Below are 22,385 nucleotides of genomic sequence, written 5' to 3'. Positions count from 1 at the left end.
GGCAGTATAATGACGGCATGTGTGGCGTGGACCTGTGTGACCGTGTGCTGAGCTTTTATCGCATATCAAATAGGACCAAGAAATGGACATTGCGTGCAATTACTCACTTTTTTGACGTTGCCGTCACAAACTCCTGGATCCGATACAAGTCTGACAACAAAGCGAAGAACACCAAACAGTACCTGGACTTCAAATTGCACCTGGCTGAAGAGTCGCTGGAGAGTCCAGAACTTGATGACAGCAGTGAAAACAGCAACGAAACGTTTGAGCCACCAACTAAAATGAGGATCCCGTAACCAGAACCACCTGTGCGCAGACGAGGAGCCATGCACATGCCAGACACGGTAGATATCAACCATGCGGGAAGATGCAGAAATAAGGGCTGCAAAAGCAAGACGTTCATGAGGTATACCAAATGCAAGATGTTTCTCTGCATTATCAAAAAGAGAAAATGTTTCCAGGACTATCACTGCTAAAAGTAGGTCATGCAAAGGAAGAATGAGAAACAAAACTGGATTTGTTTCTAAATAGGTTGTGCTGTTTACTGCCCAAATAAACACATTAAATGGATTCAAGAGGACCCATCACATTGTATGGACATATAATGACTACGAGTTCAATTTTATTAATAAAATACGCTATCATCCCTGCAATAACAAGCAACTGAGACAAGCCAGAATGATATTTTGTTGTTTTTGTTTTTTTTTTTTTTTAGTTGAATTTATTCTAGGATTAATATCACTCTACAGCCATAATCTGTTCATTTTTTTTATGTTTGGCTGTCTTTTCATACTAAAATGGTCCTGTGGTCCACTGCACTGGACATGCTGTAAAATTAAAAATAAAAATAAAATAAAAAAAGTCTAAATTGTAGAATTTTTTTAAAACCCCAAATAGGTAGGTAACGAAACAAGATTAGATGAGACATTTTTCCTTGTGTCTCAGGAAGATATTTCTGGGGGTATTTATTTGATATTTTTGTTTTAAAAAGTTACTAATAATAACTAATAGCTAAAACGCCCAGCTTTGCAGAGCTCCAACTTCATCTCAAACATACAGACAGAGTAGATAATACTAGAGGGGTTGCATAAACACAAAGGGATACTTGATCTCTAAATGATCATTTGCCGAATGCATGCCATTCTTTTCTATGACTTTATTTGATCAAAATTCATGTCAACATTAGCATTTCTCCTGAAAGGACTGTACAAGGATTATATAAGCAAGGTGGGGTCCTGATCTTGGGTTAAAAGTCATTTGGAGCAGTGTTTCCCAACCTTTTTTCAGTCACAGCACCCTTTGAAATTTTTCAAAAATGTGTGGCACCCTACACAAACACTAATGCTAGACAGCGTGGTTTATAATCCACGCGTTCGCAATAGGGCGAGGGGGCGTGCGGCAAAAAAGATAAGCTGAGATAAAACACACGCACACTGATGTTGACGTGCTGTCTGTGTTATTATTTCAGACATCAGATATTTATCATATATATTACATGTTTTATACACAGTTTAGCATTTTAGAAATGTTTGAAGGATTTTTACACTGCACCCCTGCTCTCATCAGACGGTACCCCAGGGTGCTCTAGAGTGCTTTTCAAAAACAAAAGGTTATATCACAGGCAACGGAATATCCAAGGGCCTTTATCTTCTGATTTGGAAGATATTTTATTTCAGTAATGAAAGTACAGACCAAAACACTGCTATCAGGATAACTTAAAAGGTGTTTCGTAAAAGTGTTTGGAGGTTTGAATGAGTTTTATGAGCCTTCTGTAGTACCACTGACACATATCATCAACTGTAGGCCCTACTGAAATACTACACTACAAGGTTGTGATTACACTGAAGGTCCATCATGCCATAATATCTTCTGATACTTCATACCAAAAAGACCTAGAAACTGAATTGAGAACTATAACAGCATGACAGCTCCCTCTAGTGGTGTGTTTTAATAATGTTCAGGGGGAAAAATTTTTTTTTAGAAAGAATTAACACAACCTATAATTATCACTTGTGATTTCTCTAGCTCTGGAACTCCAAAGATCAGCCCATATTTAGTAGAGTATTCAGTAAGTCTTATGGAGTAAGTACAGTAAAACTATTTTCAAGTAAGAAAGTAAAGAAGACAACACTGAGATGGGCAAAAGGATGATTGTATTCATTCATTCATTCATTCATTCATTCATTCACTTCTTCTTCATGAGGAAGCTGGAACATATCTCAGGAATACTAGACATAAGATAGTAAGACAACCTGCAGTGCGGTACAATTACACACTCACACTCAGATTTAGTAGAGTAGCTGATAAACCCAAATGGACACAGTCAGTACATGAAAAACTCTGCACAGGAGTAATATAAGAGGAAATGTTATATACTGTATTGATGGAGTGTCCGGAGCAACTGATCTTAGAAGTTTAAGTGGAAAATACACACATGTCATGCAATACTATGATAATATTGGGGCTGGTAAGGCCAGAGGTGTAGTTGTAGGTGTCTGACTATTCATATGTGAGAGGAATACCTGCTCTAGACCCTTCAGCTGAACATGTTTGAGCTCCCAGTAGCAGCGCAGAGTCTCCACTCTTTCCAGGTGTCGGAAGAAGTCCATGCGACCAATGGGTGACCTCCTACCTTCTCCATCCACTGAGACATGGTTGCTCAGATATGCAGGATGTGGCAGAGGTGAGCTCACTGCATCAGAGAGACCACGTTTGCTGTGCTTGCTTTCTGCAGCAGACATGTCTGAGCTGCCAGGAAAGAAGGAAAGAGATGATGATGATGATGATGATGATGATGATGATGATGATATTACTGCTGCTGCTGATACTACTACTATGAAAACAACCAACATGGTTTATGATTTAGTTAATTCATTTATTTTAATTTGTTTATTTCTTTTTATTTCTAATTATTTATTTATATTTTTACAGCAGTATTCGTTCTGAATATTATTCCGCATATAAACAAGTGGATGGTTAAAACAATGTATTTATGATAAGGCACATTATTGAACCAGTCGAGAATCATTCATGAATTACGATTATTATTTTTTAGAAAATACCTATACGGATAGCGTTAGTAATGTTATCTGGATGCAATTCCATTTAATTTAGGAAAAACACCTTCCACCAGCTGAGCTGTGAGTGACCCTCAGGATTAACAGGCACAGGGTGAATTATAATGCTTCATGAGATCAGATAAATATAGTCTAAGAGGCATTAATCATGGAAACAGTACTTGAGAGATTTTGACCTTCGGTGGTTGAAAAGGATGTGAGAATCTCAGAAACATTTTACTTTTGTTAACCAACAGACAATTTTTTTTTTTTTTCAGAAGCGATTCAAAAGTGAGGCATATTATAGTCTCCTTGTCTTCTTGGCACTGGCAGTACGGCAAGCACCCACAGTTTTGAACGACTAATAATTCAGTCACACAATAACAACTAGCACAGTCAGACCCTGCTGTCCTTAACGTGCAATGCCAGTGCTGAGAGAAGAGCAGCACGCAAAGGAGAAAACACCGTATCTGGTAGAGAGCAAGGGATCGTCTTAATGCACTGGACTTGGCAAAGAAAATCTGGAGCAGTACTGGATCAGCTGGTTAGTCACCTCACAGATATATACATCATCGAGAATGGGATCAGTATTCCAGGGTAAGTGTAAGAAATCAGTAGTGAACCACTGCCAGGTAAGAAGTTATAGACTAGGAAGAGATGGAATAGCATCCTCCAGATCATCTTTAGCACACGGATGGATCAGGAGATAGAGCAAACTTGGAGATGAACGAGTCAGACGATCAAAAGAAAGCAGGAGCGATGGACGAGCCAAGATTGCTTCCCAAAAATCTGGCTTACATAAATACGTTTAAAGGTAAGTTCTCACGTACAGTGACTCGCAGCGACAAAGCGACCAGAGACCATTCATTTTCAACGTAGACAGCAAAACACTGGGGGCTAAATGTGGGCGTGTCCAGCAATGCGACAAAGCTGAGAAAAGTTTAACTTCATGCAAATTTGGAGCGACTTGGTGCAGTGACTACGTATGGGAGTGAAGACGGTAGAGCGGCCGTGATTCATGATCCGCCACGCTGCTCAGACAGTCCTGCGCTTGCACTTTCGCTGCAGATATGTGGCCACAATGGCAAAGAGCACACACTACTTTTCCTTCGTCTAGTAGCATATGATTCATATATATAAATATATATATATATATACACCCATGAATTTTATATACAAACGCTCTCCCTCCAGAATGTTTCATTCAAGCGGCAAGAAAATTTGATCTGTTGTCAACACTGGAATGCTAGTAGCACCACCCACTGATAACTGCTACTATGGCGACCTGTAGTAGCACCACCCACTGATAACTGCTACTATGGCGACCTGTAGTAGGAACGCCTACTGGTAACTTCATAGTGCAGTGACTGGAGACTGCTGTTTGTGTGAACGCACCTGAAATAATATGTACTATAAGTCAAATTCACATTTAAAACGAATGAATATAGAACGGATCATGAGTTAAAGGGCGAGTGTGGTGTTTCTAATTATAGAGTAAGCATATAGTAATTATAGAAGTATAGCATTGCAGGCAAAGTGTCAAAATGTCCTCTTTTACACGACATTCCCAAGGCACCACCTCACTAAAGGTCACACAGCCACAGTTAATTATCCATGAATGAAGTAACACAATGTTCAAACTCCAAAGTATGGACTAGTCTCAGCGCTCTGGGAGGCTTCCCTAACAAAGTAGTTAATGAATAATGTTCTATTTTCAACCCATATAATCCTGAATCAACTCCGGCGCCTGAGCTTAAGCAAGATCCACAGCAATGACAAAGATGTTAAGTGGTACTGATCCATTCCCTTAGCAGTTGTTACTAAACGTCAAGAGAGATATCCTGACAAATGTGGTATTTTGGTGCTAACTGGTTGTCGAATTTTTTTTAAAAAAATAATTATATAATTGAATGGCATTCATAACCACTTTGTATAAAAATGACAGATAATGTTGCGATCATGTAAAAATAAAAAGTTATTTTTTAAAAGAATGTGTATCTTAGTTATTGATGTGCTTCACTCTCAGTTATTTTCTTGCACTTATTGTAATATAACCCTCTGAATGTTTGTGCGTCAAGCCATGGGACAGAGTGCTATGTTAATGTGTGTCATTTGAATTTCTTTAATGCAGTATTCAAAGGCTTTGGATTACTCTTGCCACTGTGATCAAAGATAATCGGTCTGTCTGTCAACACTCTCTCTATTTTATAACATTAAAAAAAATCGCTGAGGTGCTGTCACTGTCTGTCTGTCTCTCTCTCTCTCTCTCTCTCTCTCTCTCTCTCTCTTTCTCTCTCTCTCTCTGCCACAAAAATAATCTGGTGGGAGCATGTTTTGTGCAGGTTTACATTTGTGTCATGAAATTAAGTTCAAATACAGTCACAAATTGTGTCACAAAAAAGTGAAAAGCCTTTGCAAAAACACTCCAGAAAAAAAAAAGTGGAATCATTTAACACTATTTCAGTCCTATTTATATAATTGCTTCCACGTATAAAAAATGTGTACCAGTGTGTACAAAGTCCACTATAATGATAATGAGTCTTTATTGGTCACATCTACATTACAGCACAGTGAAATTCTTTTCTTTGCATTGCCCAGCATGCCAGGAAGCTGGGGTCAGAGCACAGGGTCAGCCATGATACGGCGCCCCCTGGAGCAGAGAGGGTTAAGGGCCTTGCTCAAGGGCCCAACAGTGGCAGCTTGGCAGTGCTGGGGCTTGAACCCCCGACCTTCCGATCAGTAACCCAGAGCCTTAACTGCTAAGCCACCACTGCCCCACTTAATAAATAATTACAAATGCATTTATAATTGATGTTAATATTACAACTACAGCATTACCTATCTAATAAATAATCACCAATGCATTTATTCCAGCCATCATTAATCACTGTTTTAGCTATTCATTTTCAACATCAGTTAAAGTGATTTATCTCAGCCGAAGATTAAATGTCAACACGCAGCACGGTCATTAGTGTCAGTAACATAATAGGTTTTTGCTCAGATGTTATTTTGGATAAAAATTTTTTTTAAATATCAAAACAACTAAATCATTACAAAATGATATAAGATGCCTCAGGACATAGCAGTGAACATTAATTAGTTTCATATTGAACAAGTAACTCAGTAGGACCGGTATGCAGTCAAAAGATTTTAAAATTATGAGCACCATTTCCTCTCCGTTAAGTTTGATTGACAGTTTATACTTGGCAGCATATGGGTGGGTAAAGTTTTGCACCGTGGAGACATAAAAAACTACTTCAAAGCATGCGCTCTATCTATAGCTCAGGGTGTCCCAGACATAAACCAAGCAGAATCCCACCAGAAAATACCAAAATAACAGTCATAAAAATTATATACACATACACCATATACTGATGTATTAGCTAATAAATAATGAAACTTGTTTATGTGACACACTGTAAACTTGTTTATGTTTAATCCAGATCCCACTGAATATGAAATCACGATTTCTTCAGCTTAGTACATTCATTTTTTTTCCCCCAACAATTCTCTCCCTTGATTCAATATCTATAATCAGTTGAATCAGGTGTGAGAAAACACAACAGTTGCTTATGACCTTCACACAGATCCGCAGTGTTCCAGGTGACAAATAAGAGTTCATTTTTTCAGGAGTAATTCATTAAAAATGCATCAAGTGCACCACATCCAGAAAGAAGAAAAGAGTATAAGAGAAAGAGAGAGAGAATGTCTTGAATGTCAATCCTGCTGTTCTCTTCTTTCATTATCATCACTCCCACAGCTGAATGCAAATGCCACAGTGTAAAATTACAAGGACCCAGCTTTCCCCTTGGATGAATACACACGGCACATGAACACACATGTAGTGACATGTAAACACACGGGAATCATTTATTCAGCAGAAAAGCTTAAGCTAGAGGTAATGTGTGTGTTGATTTTGTAATATATACTGTGTCCGCTGTTAGCTCAAGTTTAATTAGGGTAAGCCTCTGCAGTATGTCCTGATGAAGCAAAATTTAATCTCAGACCCCCGATAGCATCAAGGGCTTCCACAATACTGAGTATAAAACCTGACTCACCACACTCACTCCGTTTTTTTTTACTTACACTTGATATTTAGCACTGTTTAAAATCTTCTCCTCTTTTCCTCCCATCTCCTTCAACACCTTTTTTAATTTGGATTCGACCTTTCCCTTCTCCCTGTTCGTCAAAGAGTGTGTTGTCCTCAGTCTGAGCAGACTCAGAGGTGAGTATTAGAGTGACCATACACTCAATAACACTAGGCTGAATTAGTTGCATGTCGGGGGAGGTGGGGGGGGGGGTGTTTGCAGGAGGGAGGAGTGTAAGGGCATTTGGAATTTCAGCAGCATGTGTTCTTTTGTGTCTGTGTGCGTGTGTGTGTGTGTGTGTGTGTGTGTGTGTGTGTGTGACAGTACGTTCTTAGAAAGACAGAGTGTTTCCCTAAGAGAAGCAGATCCAAGTAGAACATTTACCTAGCCGAGAAGAATTATCCAAGAAGACCTTAAGAAACCCCTTTTTTTCCCGAAGTGTGAAAAGCAGTTTAACCTTAAAACCAGAAGGATATTTCATTTTAGCCGAGCTGGTTGTCTCTCATAAACTACTTGAACATCTTTTCTTTTTCCAGCCCATCTCAGCTTTTCTCTGTAAAAGTGTATATATGTATTATTTGTGTTATTTGTATAAGTAGTTGTGTTGCAGTTGTCTGTAATTATTTTGGTTGTGCTTTTTACTATACCTACCAAATATACCACCAAAATATAAGATATCTTTCTTACTAATATTGGTACTTGTATATATATATATATATATATATATATATATATATATATATATATATATATATATATATATATATATATATATTATGTGTAAGTATGTGTGTGTGTGTGTGTGTGTGTGTGTGTATATATATATATATATATATATATATATATATATATATATATATATTAATGAGTAGCTATGAAATGTAAATAAACTAAAACAAATCAAGTGAATCCTGTAAGAAAAGAAAAAGAAAATAATGGCCCTGTGCTTCTAGGTCGAAGCGCTGCCTTAACACTGTATTTGAATGTGTACATATATTTTTTAAAAGAACGTATACTCTGTAAGCTCTTTCCACTGTTGCCCTAACGCACCCATTCAGAGCAGATAAACACATGCAAACACATGAAAACTACTTGAAATTGGTTGCTTGCCAGCAGACAGACACAGATCCAGCAGATGACGTGCGGTGTGTGAGGTGCTGAAATGGTAAAACCCTGCTGGTATGATGAACTTATTTTGGGTTTAATCTGACTTCTAAATGGTGCTGTCTGTGTGTAACACAAGTGTGGTCGTGTCTCTGTAGCTATCTGGCTGTCTTTATTTATGTTCTTATTTAAAGACTTCCTCTGATTTTGCTATTCCTCAGGGAACAAGTTATCTTTGTTGCTTATGTACTATAGCTTTATCTCTTGTGCCATCTTGATAAACTTTAAGTTTGTTCACTGGGAGTTAGATTACATCTGCTAACTCTTAATATGTGTTTTGCAAAACATTTAAGTACAAGAACAAATAAATATTCTTTTCAAGCAGACCATTTGGTGTTGCTTAATGCACGTTACACAACTCCAAACACTAAGTGTCCATTAGTCACTACTAGGATTGCGATATAAAGTAAGGAATAAAACACGGCAGGGAAATAAAGAGTGTCATGGGGAAATAATTCTGCTTATACCACAACAATTTGCCAAAGCCAACATTTTAAAATTTTCTCATGAAAAACAACACATAATAATATACATTATGTTAATTATGTTAATTAACATACATAATGTTAATTAATAGTTACATTTAATCTTGTGGAACATCCATGAAACATCCTGTTATCATTTATGTTATAAAAGCTAAAAAAAAAAACAGACATTCCGTCTGTGGTATCACAGCAAACCAGTGACTACGTTTCCCATCCTGCACTGTGGCCTACAAACATGGCCGCCATGGACTGCAACTCCCAGAACACTCGTTCATTCTACTCGCACACCTGCATCGTATTCACAGCACTCACAACCACAGTATCAAGAGACTGTTTGATCTCAGTGACTTTGTGAAGTATTGAGTGTTATCACCGCACCAGGCGTTTGTACCCTGTTTCCTCATTTTGTTTCATGGTCATTGATCTTGCTTCTTGTTTCTCGTTCTCGATTCTTGCCTTGCCCAGTCCATGCCTGTTTACAGACCGCCTGACCCACTGCCTGTTTTCGACCACGCTATCGTCTCATGATTTGGATTTGTCTGCCTGCCTCTCTCTATTAAAAGCTCTTATCTGCGCTTGCATCCGTCCTCACCTACATGACGTTAATCTTGTGACACCCTCACCAGATGATTAGTTATGTACATTTCTTACTGTGTGTAGATTATATGTGCCTTGCATGTGAATATAGAAGTAATCAGAATATCATACGTGGCAGCCTTCAGTGTGCCCGTCTCCTCCTCTCTTGTTTCTTGTGACAGTAGGAATATCATGAAACACATTAATAAAGAAACAGCAGTTTCATATGTAAATAAATGTGTTTTAATAATGTGTAGATACTTGTGAATGCACATGTACACACATTTAATCTAACCAATATTTGAAATGAAACTGAAGCCAGGACATATACACAATCCATTAAGGAATAATTTGTGTGTGTGTGTGTGTGTGTGTGTGTTTTGTGATGTACATGTCTTGCAACAATCTAATTTAAAAATGTCTGTATGCAACTGCATGCATAAAAGTCCTTGGCTTAATTTTTTGGTTAGATCATTTGAAACCTCTCGACTTTATTTGAACATTTTCTATTACATTTACAGTACATTTATTCATTCAGCAGACGTTTTTATCCAAAGCATCTTACAAATGAGGAAATACACTGGGGGTCAAACCCAGGACCGTCTGTATGTAAAGCACATGAGATGACCACGGCACTATGGAACCAACTTCATAAAATTTCATATACATGTCACATGTTACACAAAGATATATAGTATACATTTAAAGAATTGAATTTCATAGAGGATTTAAACGAAAACAACTTTCAAAACCAGAGAAACCATCAGAAAAAGTGCTACTAATGACTTTTAAATGAAATGAAAGTATATAAAGTAAATGAAGTTATATAGGTAATATGATAATAATAACATAACAGACATGGAAATGATTGTAGAGGGTCCACTTACCCATATACTGTATGCGCGAACAAATTGTGTTAATATAGTAACTTATTCTTCATCTGTCATATCAGGATGTTTTTAAGACAACATTTGTCATTCAATTAATATGCTATTGTTATGGTATGGGTAAGTTGTTTAAAAGCTATGTTTATTAAACAATAATTTTGTGTTCTTTCATAATAATCATTCTGTGTCTGTACAAGTGCAGTGCATTTATTTAGAATTAAAATCGCTTGGATTGTATATTTGTATCAGTGTTTGCAATAATCTCACCCTCAGCACAGATACAGAAGTCTGACGGGGTACTGTACCTGTACAGAAGTGTTTGAAGAGCTTAAAAACACAATGGAATGTGACGTTGCTTAAACAGTTAATTACATGTTATTTAAGTCAACTCTCTTCTGTTATATGAATCTCTGGCACACTCTTTCAAAGCAGGTCCCACTCCAGCATGGCGCTCTAATTAAGGGTTTGTACGAGTGGGTGCCAACAGCTTTGGCCTCGATCTCTGAATGTCCATGATGTCTTTAGCACATGTCTTTTCTGTGCACGCTCTGTTGTTCTTCAGGTTAACAGCAGTGAGATTACAACTTACAACAGAAGCTTGAGAGCTTGAGTCTTCTAGGTCAGCTTTTCAAGAAGCTGTATTAAAGAAAATGTCCACCTTGAAACAATAAATATATTTATATTGAACTCTGTGGTGTGCTTAGCGATCCTGGTGCTCATTTGCGTGTTTGTGCTGTATTGTGTCTGCCGTGCTGATGTCACAGCAGGTGACAGCTAGTGTAGTTACTGTATAATGGCGTTTAATAGGAGAAATATTTTCAATAATCTCAAACATAAGGAATAACACTCAAGTTTAGCTCCTAACAACAAGAGCAAATGCTCACCAAACAAGATGCTCACTCGCCATTTTTCAAGAATGTTCTCATATTTCTCATATTAATGAGAAATCGACTGTTGAATAGTGGAGACAACAAGCATTGGGCTCGAAATATGAGCGAGAGTATACATATATGAATTCACACTCGCAGCAGTATCAGTGTGCAGTTGAACAGCGTTGTGTGGAATGTAGTAAACCATTAGCCAATGAAAGAAGTTTTAAACAAAAACAAGTCAACACAGAATCGAATCATAAAATTACATTTTGTACAACTGAAAATCCATCCATCCATCCATCTTCTATACCGCTTTATCCTTTTCAGGGTCGCGGGGAACCTGGAGTCTATCCCAGGGAACATCGGGCACAAGGCGGGGTACACCCTGGACAGGGTGCCAATCCATCGCAGGGCACAATCACATACACACTCACACACCCATTCATACACTACGGACACTTTAGATACACCAATCAGCCTACCGTGCATGTCTTTGGACTGGGGGAGGAAACCGGAGTACCCGGAGGAAACCCCCGCAGCACGGGGAGAACATGCAAACTCCACACACACACACAGGGCCACGGTGGGAATCCAACCCCCGACCCTGGAGGTGTGAGAGTGAACGTGCTAACCACTAAGCATTGAAATGTTTAGTTATTATTTTACTGTTCTTATACAGTGGTGCTTGAAAGTTTATGAACCCTTTAGAATTCTTCACTGTAACAATTTTATGTCCTGAAGTGACAAGATAAAATATAGTTAATTTTTTTAATGAATTAAAAATGTAAAATTATGGCATTATGCTGATATTTCAAATTGTGACGTAGATGTTTATGGAAGTAATATCTGGACTTCTGAAATAGGTGATCAAGAATCATTGATTTTAAGTGCTCAGGCTGCAAGAGGTGATTTTAACAGCAATTTTGCATTTAAGGCGTCCCTGATGCTGATTCAAGAACGAATCATTTATTCATCTTCAGTAACCATTTTATCCTGGTCAGGGTCGCGGTGGATCTAACCCTAACCCAATTCTGAGAACAATGGGTGCAAGGCAGGAATGCACTCTGAATGGGATTCTAGTTCATCACAGGCGACTCAACACTGAATCAACACACCTAAATACATCAGTGCTCATTCAATGTCATTTTGCTACACAGTGAATCACTGTTTCCTTAAGTGTGTAAAAGCAAGCAAGAAAAACAACAATCCTCAGGTTATGCAGGTCCACTGATCATTGTTGATGAAGTCTGCAGAGAGTTATAGTGAGTAGGCATTGACCAACCGTAGCTGGATAAACTGTTAATGCTGACATTTCTTAATAGGTTTACATAAGAACTGACTCTTACACAAATATATTGATGTAAAATAGTTTATTTAACCAGTATGTGTAATCCATCCATTCACACAGGGTCGCAGGGAGCATGGAGCCTATCCCAGGGAACTCAGGACACAAGGTAGGGGACACCCTGGACGGGGTACCAACCCATCACAGGGCACAACTGCACACACATTCACACGTTATGGACAATTTAGAAATGCCTACAACTCAGGTTTTTGGACTCGGCGAGGAAACCGGACTATCCAGAGAAAATCCCAGAAGCACAGGGAGAACTCGCAAACTCCGTGCACACAGGGTGGGGTGGGATTCGAACCCCCAACCCCAGAAGTCCAAGGTAACCATGCTACCATGCCCCCACTACCTGTGTAAAGCATGATATGTAACAAGTAGGCACTATACTGTAACAGTTCATACATAACACATAAAAACACAAGTCAAGAGAAGGGCAAAATTGCAACAGAGTACAAGCCATAATCATGAGTAATGCAGGTCATCAGTCACACTGGCAGGAAAAGAAAACACACCCAGATAGACACACACACAAGTAGAGTTCAGAGGGTGTTTCTTGAGTGGAACAGAGATCTCTCACAGAAGCCTTTTAGACAGAAAGCACTATCCAGATATACAGTGATAAGACTAGACTAATTTAATCAATTGAAGCACTGGTCATCGAATAGCCGAATATCACTTAAAGAGTCAAAGGATCAATAGGCAAAGGGTTTCAAATATCTTTTTTATCACCACTTTAGCCCACTCTTTTTTTTTACTTTTAATAATATGAGTGTTGGTTTATTGTTGGTTTTTGTATCTGAACAAAAAGAAAATATGTGGTTTTACCCATGCCTGACAATAACCATCCCATAAAGTACACATGGGCCAGGCCACTCCTGGTCTCCGGCATTTCTTCTTCTTCACATAATACTTTACATATCACTATCGAAATATTGCACTGGCTGTATTTACATTAAAAGATTTTGCCAACCTGAATGAATTCATTATGAGTGCAGAATCCAGATGAACGGGTTATATACAGTATATCCTGAACTGAACACTCTATGGAAAATCTTAATTTATTCATGTAATCTGAGCCGATATTATGCCTACGCATGGAGTGATGTTTCAGTGGCACAGTGGATCGCATTCAATCCTCACAGTGCCAGGGTCCCAGGTTTGATCCTGAGCCTGGTTTACAGTCTATGTGGAGTCTCTGTGCATGTTAGGTGGTATATTGGCTGAAATAAATTGCCCCTATGTGTTAATGAGTGTGTGCATGGTGCCCTGCAAGAGACTGGCATCCCATCCAAAGTGTATGACAGCCTGGTATAGGTTCCTGGGATAGGTTCTAAATCCACCATGAACCCTGATCAGTTCACCCCGGTCAGCCAAGAACAGGACTGAGAGGCTTCAAACTGGGCATGTAAAGATTTAAAACAAAACAAACCTGTTCCTTGGTCTTTAGATTTCTCTGCTACAGGTTTATATCTGGCAACAACCTACTGTGTACGCTAAGAATAAACAGCAGTAAGACTGTTTTCTGTGTGAGTGACATAAACATGCTACACTACAGCAGTTCTTTTATCTTCTTGTTTGAATTTCCCCTCCACTGATGCTCCTCCCTTATATTCATATCCCTTATATAACCCTCCTCTGTCTCGCTTCCCTAGCACTACTTCCTGGGTGTCACCGCACTGCTTTAACACAGCCGGTGGAGTCACTGCTGTATTCTCACTGTTCACACAGCTTCCATATGTGAGTATCTCCAAATCCAGATCTCTTGACATTTCTAATTTACATTAATTTAGTAATATACAGCCGACGTTTCTCGTGGACAGGATTTGTATAATGTAAACTTCCACTCTTCCACATTTCACTTGAATAAGCAAAGACTGAGTGTATATACTTCCTGTGAAGTGCAGCTTAACCTGTTATTTTGAGCAAGAATGTTCCATCCAGCTGTTGAATAACATTCTGTAAGTGAAAGCAATGCAGCTGGATAGACAGCTTTGACATCTGTTTTTCTTTTTTCCTACATGAAGTTTCCTGATTTTAAAACCGAATATACACGGATTTCGGTATTCTGTGCTATTCAAATAACTGTATATGTTTTGAATTAGAGTTATATCAATACATCAAAGATGGAGAGTTTGAGCCGTGCTAATAGTGCCTTCACGCTGGACCTGTATCGGGCCATAAGCGCCGAGAACCCGGATGGAAACCTGTTCTTTTCCCCGCTGAGCGTCAGCGCCGCACTCAGTATGGTCTACTTAGGAGCCCGAGGAACCACTGCTGATGAAATGGCTAAGGTATGAGAGTTTATCTTAAACACATAAAGGACAAAAACCCAGCGCGGCAACGTGTGCACAAAATGTCAAAATTGTGACTGTATGGGAATTAATAAGGTTTTGTGCGATGGTGAATGATTATTATTCTTGGTCAAATCCCCAAATTATGTTCATCTGTTGGATCATATGAACGGTTGACGAATGAATGATGCGTGAAACACCCGTTAAAATGCGGTGTATTTGCACATCCTGTGTCTCCTGAGGTCAGTAGCTCAGTGGATAAGATGGTGATTTACTGCTCAGCAGGTCATGAGTTCAAATCCCAGGACTGTCAAGCTACCACTGTGCCCTTAAGCCCTTAAATGCTCAGTTGTCTAAATTAAGTTGCTCTGGAGATGGGCGTCTGCCAAAATGCCATGAGTGTAAATGTATCTGTGATCAGTCAGTATCATAAAGTGTGTGTGGCTGATAAATTACATAATAGACAACCGTAACTGTGCATACCCACAGACATAAAGTTTATAGCTTCACGACGAACTTTAGACTCACACAATGTTTACACTGTCATATCCAGGGTGTTTCTCAGTGAGAATAACGAGACCACACCTGTTCAGACACTCAGTGAACCATGTCATGTTACTCCATCTTTAGCATTACATTTTCTTGAGGAATGTTAAACCTTTCAAATGTAATCTTCAAGCACCTTTCATTATCATAGCATTGCAGGGTTTTTCTTTTCTTTTTTTTTAAATGAATGCCTGAGGTGTATTTAAGGCGTATGAAGAAATAGTGACATATACTGTAGGTGAACTCTCATTTATGGTTCTGTTGTTCATTGCAGGTTTTGTCCTTCAGTTCGATCCCTGATGTTCACACCCATTTCAAGACCCTCAACTCTGCAATTAACAGCCCCAAAGCCTCCTACATCCTCCGACTGGCCAACAGGCTTTATGGAGAGAAGACTTTCAGTTTCTCATCTGTAAGACTTCCAAAACTCTTCCTGGATTTTGGTTTGTTTTGTTACAAATATATGAGTAGGATCTCTGATGTGTGAATAATGGATAAAATTAGGTCCTAGAGGTTCAACCATTTTTAACATACTGTGTCAAAAAATATGCAGGTGACACACAATATGCAGCGCTATGTTGTTCAGCAACCCAAAATGGTTTCCTCCATCTCTGTTAGCACTCTTCCAAGCCAGACTTCTAGCTCCCACTAGAGAATCTAATGGACATTTTTTTCCTTCGCGTTACCTAGCCAGTCATTTAACTGACATTGCAAGCAACTATCCACATTTCTCAGCGATACTCATTTATTTTTGATTTAGAAAAGTGAAACTAGTTACTAGTATTTTTATAAAAAGAATGGAAAATGGCTTGTTTTTGAAAATCACACAATAACCTAACCAATGCCTGGGTCTCTTTGGTCTACCTCGTGGATCAGGCCCTAAGTGGACCCCCCCCAAAAAATCTGTCCATTGTGCAGCAACTAGAACAGTGGATCCTCATGACCGTGTTGCAGGGATGCAAACTTCAGTTCTCCCATTGACCGGAACCTTCTTGGGGCTCAAATCTTCACCAATTCCAGACCCCAGAAAGTTGCCACTCTGCCCCAAGTTCATTCTGTCTTGGACAGACGCATGATCCAAAATACTGACCCCACCTTTCAGAACAAAGAGTTTACCTTTTCAGAAAAAAGAAAACCTCTTCTTTCCTATTCTACATCTGGGAGGAATTAATTGGTTCATAAAAGTCCCAGTCCTCCCCGAGAATATCTGATAGAGATTGTGCAGGGGAAATATGTGTCCTGATTCTGTTGTGCCTTTTGTTGCAGGAATATGTAGGCTCCACTCAGAAGTTGTATCAAGCTGACATGCAGGCGGTAGACTTCATTGGAGCATCAGAAGAGTCACGGAAGCTCATCAACCACTGGGTGGAGGAGAAGACTGAGGGTAAGAACCAAATCCTTTTAGACATCAATATTATCTCAAAATCTACAGCATAAAGCACATGACACAACAGCTGCGTTTAAGACCACCAAGTCTTAAATGTTGTGTTTGATTTTGGGTTCAGGTAAAATCAAAGATATTCTGCAGTCAGGGACGGTCACAGCGATGACTCGACTTGCCTTGGTGAATGCTATTTATTTCAAGGGAAAATGGAAGAATGTGTTTAATACTGAACACACTAAAGAGATGCCCTTCAAGATAAATCAGGTGGACGTCACACAGTACACATTCACATTCTAGTACTTCAGTCTTCATACTACAGGTTCTCTGTATAGTTTACCTATTGCTCATTACTGCTTGTGCTTGTTTATTAGAATGAGACAAAACCAGTGCAGATGATGTACCAGACAAAGAAATTCCTCTTCAACTACATTGATGAGTACAGGCTGCAGGTGCTGGATTTACCATATGTGGAGGAGGAACTCAGTATGGTGGTGCTTTTGCCTCAGGAGTCTGAGGATGGCTCAGACCCCCTTCAGAAGGTCAGCACAAACTTCCTCAAGATTTTATCTTTATTTTATCTTTATGGTCTGCAGATAAACAAAATCTATTTATAAAAGGCCATTTTTACATCTACTAGAAATTAAACTGCCTATTAGCATGCACGATCCCATAAACACTGTATCTGGATATGGATTGTATCTTGGCTGCTGTCTGACAGGAAGCCAGTTATCTGCTAGTTGCTGGCTGACCTGCTCAAGCATTTCGTTATTCCATTTCATGTCTTGGTCTTATTGGTGCGTTAGCTCTTTTGTCTTGTATGACACTCCCCTGATTTGTATGGCACTAACTTATCCTTATACCAATATTCATAGTCTCACTAGTACCTGACCATGTCGGTGTGATTGTTGCTTAACAGCTGGAGCGTGAACTAACGGTGGACAAACTGCTTGAGTGGACAAACCAAGAGAAGATGGACAGGTGGACCGATATCATCGTCCATCTGCCAAAATTCAAGCTGGAAGAGCAGTACTCTTTGAAAGATATTCTGAATAAGATGGGCATGAGCTCTTTGTTCCAGGCCAGTGCTGCCGATCTGACGGGCATGAGTAGCAAAGGAGGTCTTTTTGTGTCGTCGGTAACCCACAAAGCTTTTGTGGAGGTAAATGAGGAAGGCACAGAGGCAGCAGCAGCCACAGCTGTAATGGTTAACTTTTGTATGGCACGAGAGGAGCACTTCATGGCAGACCACCCCTTCCTCTTCTTCATCAGACACAACCCCACTAAAAGCATCCTCTTCTTTGGGAAGTACAGAGGCCCACAGTAGAGATATACTGTACAATGCCATGAAAAATAAACCTTGTTTGAAAGTGTTTATCAATAAAAGAAAATTGATAATATCCACAAGAAAATGTGTTAAATGTGCTCTGAAATTTAGAGAGGTCACTTTTGGATAATGTGCGCTGATGTAATATATATTGACTATGTTCTCTCATTACAGAAACAGAAAGAACATAATAAACCTGTTGAAATGTAAACATACAATAAATGATTTTAACAGAATGCTTGTTGTACCATTACTACAAGCTTAGTGAAGGTCTCAAAGACTTTTTTCTTCATCAATTTAGCTTTTTTAAAAAAATATATCTTTGTTTACACTTACAAATATGGGCATTTTTGTTCCTATTTATAAATGACTGTCTACTTAACCCCCCCACCTTTCGCTGTATGCTTGTCCAGTTAATCAGATTCTCCCAGCAATATGTGCTAGAGTTATTTATAAACGTAAAATAAACATTAATCAAGACCTAGTAGACAGTGGGCAGTGTGTTATTGGTTGTCTGGTTAAGCTCGCTCTCCACGCCATCCCAGACTCACAGTTTACCTACACAAGGAGAAGAAGAAGCAGAAACAAACTGTTTTTTTGGGACCAATTTCAAATGCGTTCCGCAGTCCATGAGATAGGGGTTGTATATCTTGTCACTGTACTTCCGGTAGCATAGACCAGTTGTTTTCAAAGTGGGGGCCGCCAGGGGGCGCCTGGGGGACCGCAACAATATGGTGTGAAAAATAAATAAATACATGATTTTTAAAATATATATATTTATATATGTATATATTTATATAATTCCTAATGTAATGTAATGTAAAGATGTAATTATTAATAATAAAAAAAAGGGGGATATATTCAGAAGTCTGTATTTTTAATGTGTTTTAAAGACATCTTGCAAAAGGGCGGCCTCGGTCAAATGTTAATGCCATTTGGGGGGCCTTGCCCTGGAAAAGTTTGGGAACCCCTGGTCTAGCCTATAACTTTGTGCTATGGTAGGATGTAGGGCAGTTCGACAGAACACGGATTCTGGGCTGCATATGTTTTTCTAGTTGGGAAAACTTTGCGTTACGTCATCGCCTCCTTTCAGTATTGCAAACGCCCCCTCTTCGGTACGCCGCTGGGGCCTGCTCCAGACATCTACCATAGACTAATTCGTAGTTACATTAGCATACATTCCATCAAATGTTTAAATGTTTACATTTTATAATGGATAATGGGACATTGTTTTCAGGTTTCTGGTGCATGTTGTCAGTCGACTCATTATTCCCACTAAAATCTATGGCAAGAGGTGCGGTGTTCATAGGCTTCTAAAATGTCCCTGTGACTGTGACTGCTACGCTTCGGAGTTCCCCATACTGTGTTGATTTATAGTGATTTATAGTGTTGTTACTCATACTGTGTTTTGCAGGCCATTTACCCATAAGTAGGGCAAGGGCATGGGTATGTCCAGGGCACATCATGCATCTTTCTGAAAATGGATTATTTTAGGACACAAGCTTTACAACAGATACAATCTCAATGTTCTCCACAAGGGGGCGATACAACCCTGGCCAAGTCTCGTCACTGCAGCACTGAGCTGGTTCCTGCCCAGCCAGCATCATGTAACCGTGCACTATACACTCAATTCACACAAACCTAGCAATACTATGAATTTGGGCAATTCAGATCATGCCTTGGCACCCGCAAAAACAACAGTACACTTCTCTCTGTGTGAAATATACCAGCACATCACAAGCAAATATCAGAGGATGTGTGAAAAACTAAAAAAAAAAGATCATTATAGGCACATGTACATGTCCTACGAATGGCCTGGGCTCAACAAATAGTTTGGGAAATGGGCTTTATATTATTGTTTCTGAAAATAGCTCCCCCTGAAGGCAGTAGTTAAGATGTATCTACAAATAAACTCTTTGTGGCTCCTGCAAAGTAGAGACTACTTATTATACATTAAGTTTCCTGCATGAGAGCAATTTTGTTAGTGAAAGATTGATACATAGAGAATGAGCACAATTCTCTCTCTAAAAAAACAACAACAAACTTGTCTCATGTAATTCCAGTGCTAAATATTTCTAAGAGGGTTTAACGATACTGTTTATTAGCTAAATAGCACATCATAATGCCGAGTCTGGTTTGAATCTAGCTGATAAACAGAATATATCCATCATATACAGAAATTCATAGTATGCACATTTCTTTGTTTTCTACAAACTTAATGACATTTTCATTTTTAAGATATTTTCCAAGCAAAACCCAGCAGCCAAATTTGTGTTCGTCACTTGAATAGAGGTATTAGGAATTAAAATGAAGAATAGTCTGTGTTAACATTGCTTATGTATTAGTGAAAAGGGGATAATTGGACATTAATTGTGTTCATATCCATCCATCCATCCATCTTCTGTACCGCTTTATTCTTTTCAGGGTCACGGGGAACCCGGAGCCTATCCCAGGGAACATAGTGGGGTACACCCTGGACAGGGTGCCAATCCATGGCACACTTGTGTTCATATCAAAATATATATAAAAAAACAAAAAAACAAAACACAAAAACAAAACCTACATGTCTATGAGAGACAAATACGGGGACTGGTTTTCACCTAGTGTTAAGCTCCACAAATGTTATGAGGCTGTGCATAACTGCCACAGAGTTCAAAGCTCCAATTAGTTTTTTCACAATTAGTGTGTGGTAATGAAATGATATATTTAGACTCGTCTCACTGACGTCTAATGAGAATACAGGGTAGCGGTAGATCCACAGCCTGTCCCGGGATCCCAGGAGGCAGGTATGAGAAATACACTTTAAGGTCATAACTTTCATACTGCTCTTACCTCACAGACGTACTTGGGGGTGTTGTGGATGTTTTGGGGAAAATGTCTGTTGCAGGGTTAGCCAGAGTTTTAGTTTTAGTCTATAGACAGTAGATAATGGTATTAATCTGTCGGAGAGATTCCATGCTATGAAAATCTATATACACTATTTCCTTCTATCTATTCTAGTCATGAAATTATCACTGCGTACATTTGTATGGCACACGTATCATATTAAATCACATTTGATCCTAAAACAACCAACAAATCCTCTGTCGGATAGATGATATAGTGGTATGAATAGCAGGGGGCTGGGGAATGGGGGTGGTGTGAGCGGGTTTGAGCACGATAACATCACTTGACTGAACTGTCTAATGTGTCTCGGTACTTGGGTGCCATGTCACATCATCTGCATCTACAGCTGGGAGACTACATTGTTTTAAGATTTTGCAGGGGTGTATCACAAGCTGGAGCAATTTACGTGCATTCATACAGAGCAATTCATTTCCACTTTTAACTAAAAACATTTTGAGATATAATGACTCTTTAAACCAAAATTTCTAAATACTGGCATCTCCGGACAATTTACAGATCACATCCGGCCCCGTGAGACAGATATGGCACGTTTTATTGTCAGACTGACTTCCAGTCTCTGAGTTGAATGCTGAATTGATGCTCTTGCCGGCTTTCTCAATCGCTGCTCCATGGCCATGCTGGGAATTTTAAGTGAAATATAGTGAAGCAGCTATATTTTTTAAAGTAATATGAAGTTCTTTTTATAGATTTTTGTGTGTGTGTGTGTGCATACATTATTCAGTTCAATCAAAGGTTATTTTTAAAACCACTTTCAAAATAGACGTTGTCAGAAAGCAGCCTTGCACACGCATTCAATCCAGATTTAGACCTAGATTCCTAATGAGCAAAGCCAGAGGCGAGAGTGGCGAAGAAAACCTCTCTGAGAAGACACGAGCAAGAAACCTTGAGAGGAGCCAGGGTTAAAAGGCAGCCATCCTCTTCTGGGTGACACCAGATAGTGGAATTATAAATCATTACAGTATATACTTATATGCAGAAAAGGCAAACAGTATTAAATGTGTTGAAAGCATATGGAATATTCTGTGTAATCGTATTGTTAGTCCTTAGGTGGTGCAAGTCTCTGGGGTATATGAGATTATCCACAGCAGCAGGAGGTGAGTCATAAGTGCAGAAAGCTTCTGGAGGAGAGAACAGCTTGTTAGGCATGATAAGAACATACAAGGGTTTAAATATTGGTTACTATTCTTTTTTCCCCACAGATCAGCAGGTCATTAAAAGCTCATTTGTACAGCCATATCATCCTGTGTTTTTGTATTTTTGTACATTTTCCATGGTTAAACCCTGGATTTATACAACCTGTAGTCTCTTTATTGTATTAGATATGTTAATTAAGCTCCGCTGAAGCAAATAGAATATAAGGCTCATCCATGATGCACCTTTTCACTGACCACACCGTGCATCGTGACACGTTTTTATTTATTTATTTATTTTTGCAGAAACGTCTAGGTCGTTAA

The 22,385-nt window shown here is 39.0% G+C and overlaps 1 protein-coding gene across 1 annotated transcript; it reads left to right on the top strand.

Annotated features, from left to right (window-relative positions):
- Positions 1-14,010: 14,010 nt before the first annotated feature.
- On the top strand, positions 14,011-18,260 carry serpinb1 (serpin peptidase inhibitor, clade B (ovalbumin), member 1). Its single transcript, XM_053614028.1, has 7 exons — positions 14,011-14,216; positions 14,582-14,770; positions 15,591-15,728; positions 16,583-16,700; positions 16,822-16,964; positions 17,072-17,239; positions 17,617-18,260. Exons 2-7 carry the CDS (start codon positions 14,603-14,605, stop codon positions 18,022-18,024), a joined length of 1,143 nt encoding a protein of 380 aa, XP_053470003.1. The 5' UTR covers positions 14,011-14,216; positions 14,582-14,602; the 3' UTR covers positions 18,025-18,260.
- Positions 18,261-22,385: the final 4,125 nt, after the last annotated feature.

Source organism: Ictalurus furcatus, chromosome 25 (genome assembly GCF_023375685.1).
Source record: "Ictalurus furcatus strain D&B chromosome 25, Billie_1.0, whole genome shotgun sequence".
NCBI lineage: Eukaryota > Metazoa > Chordata > Actinopteri > Siluriformes > Ictaluridae > Ictalurus > Ictalurus furcatus.
This window is presented reverse-complemented; position numbering and strand designations above follow the sequence as displayed.

Bases quoted from the DNA above. Each gene is read 5' to 3' on its own strand.
- serpinb1 (XM_053614028.1), top strand. From the start codon at position 14,603: ATGGAGAGTTTGAGCCGTGCTAATAGTGCCTTCACGCTGGACCTGTAT. The intron at 16,701-16,821 runs GTAAGAACCAAA...TTTTGGGTTCAG, and splicing joins GGTGGAGGAGAAGACTGAGG to GTAAAATCAAAGATATTCTG. The intron at 16,965-17,071 runs GTGGACGTCACA...CTTGTTTATTAG, and splicing joins TGCCCTTCAAGATAAATCAG to AATGAGACAAAACCAGTGCA.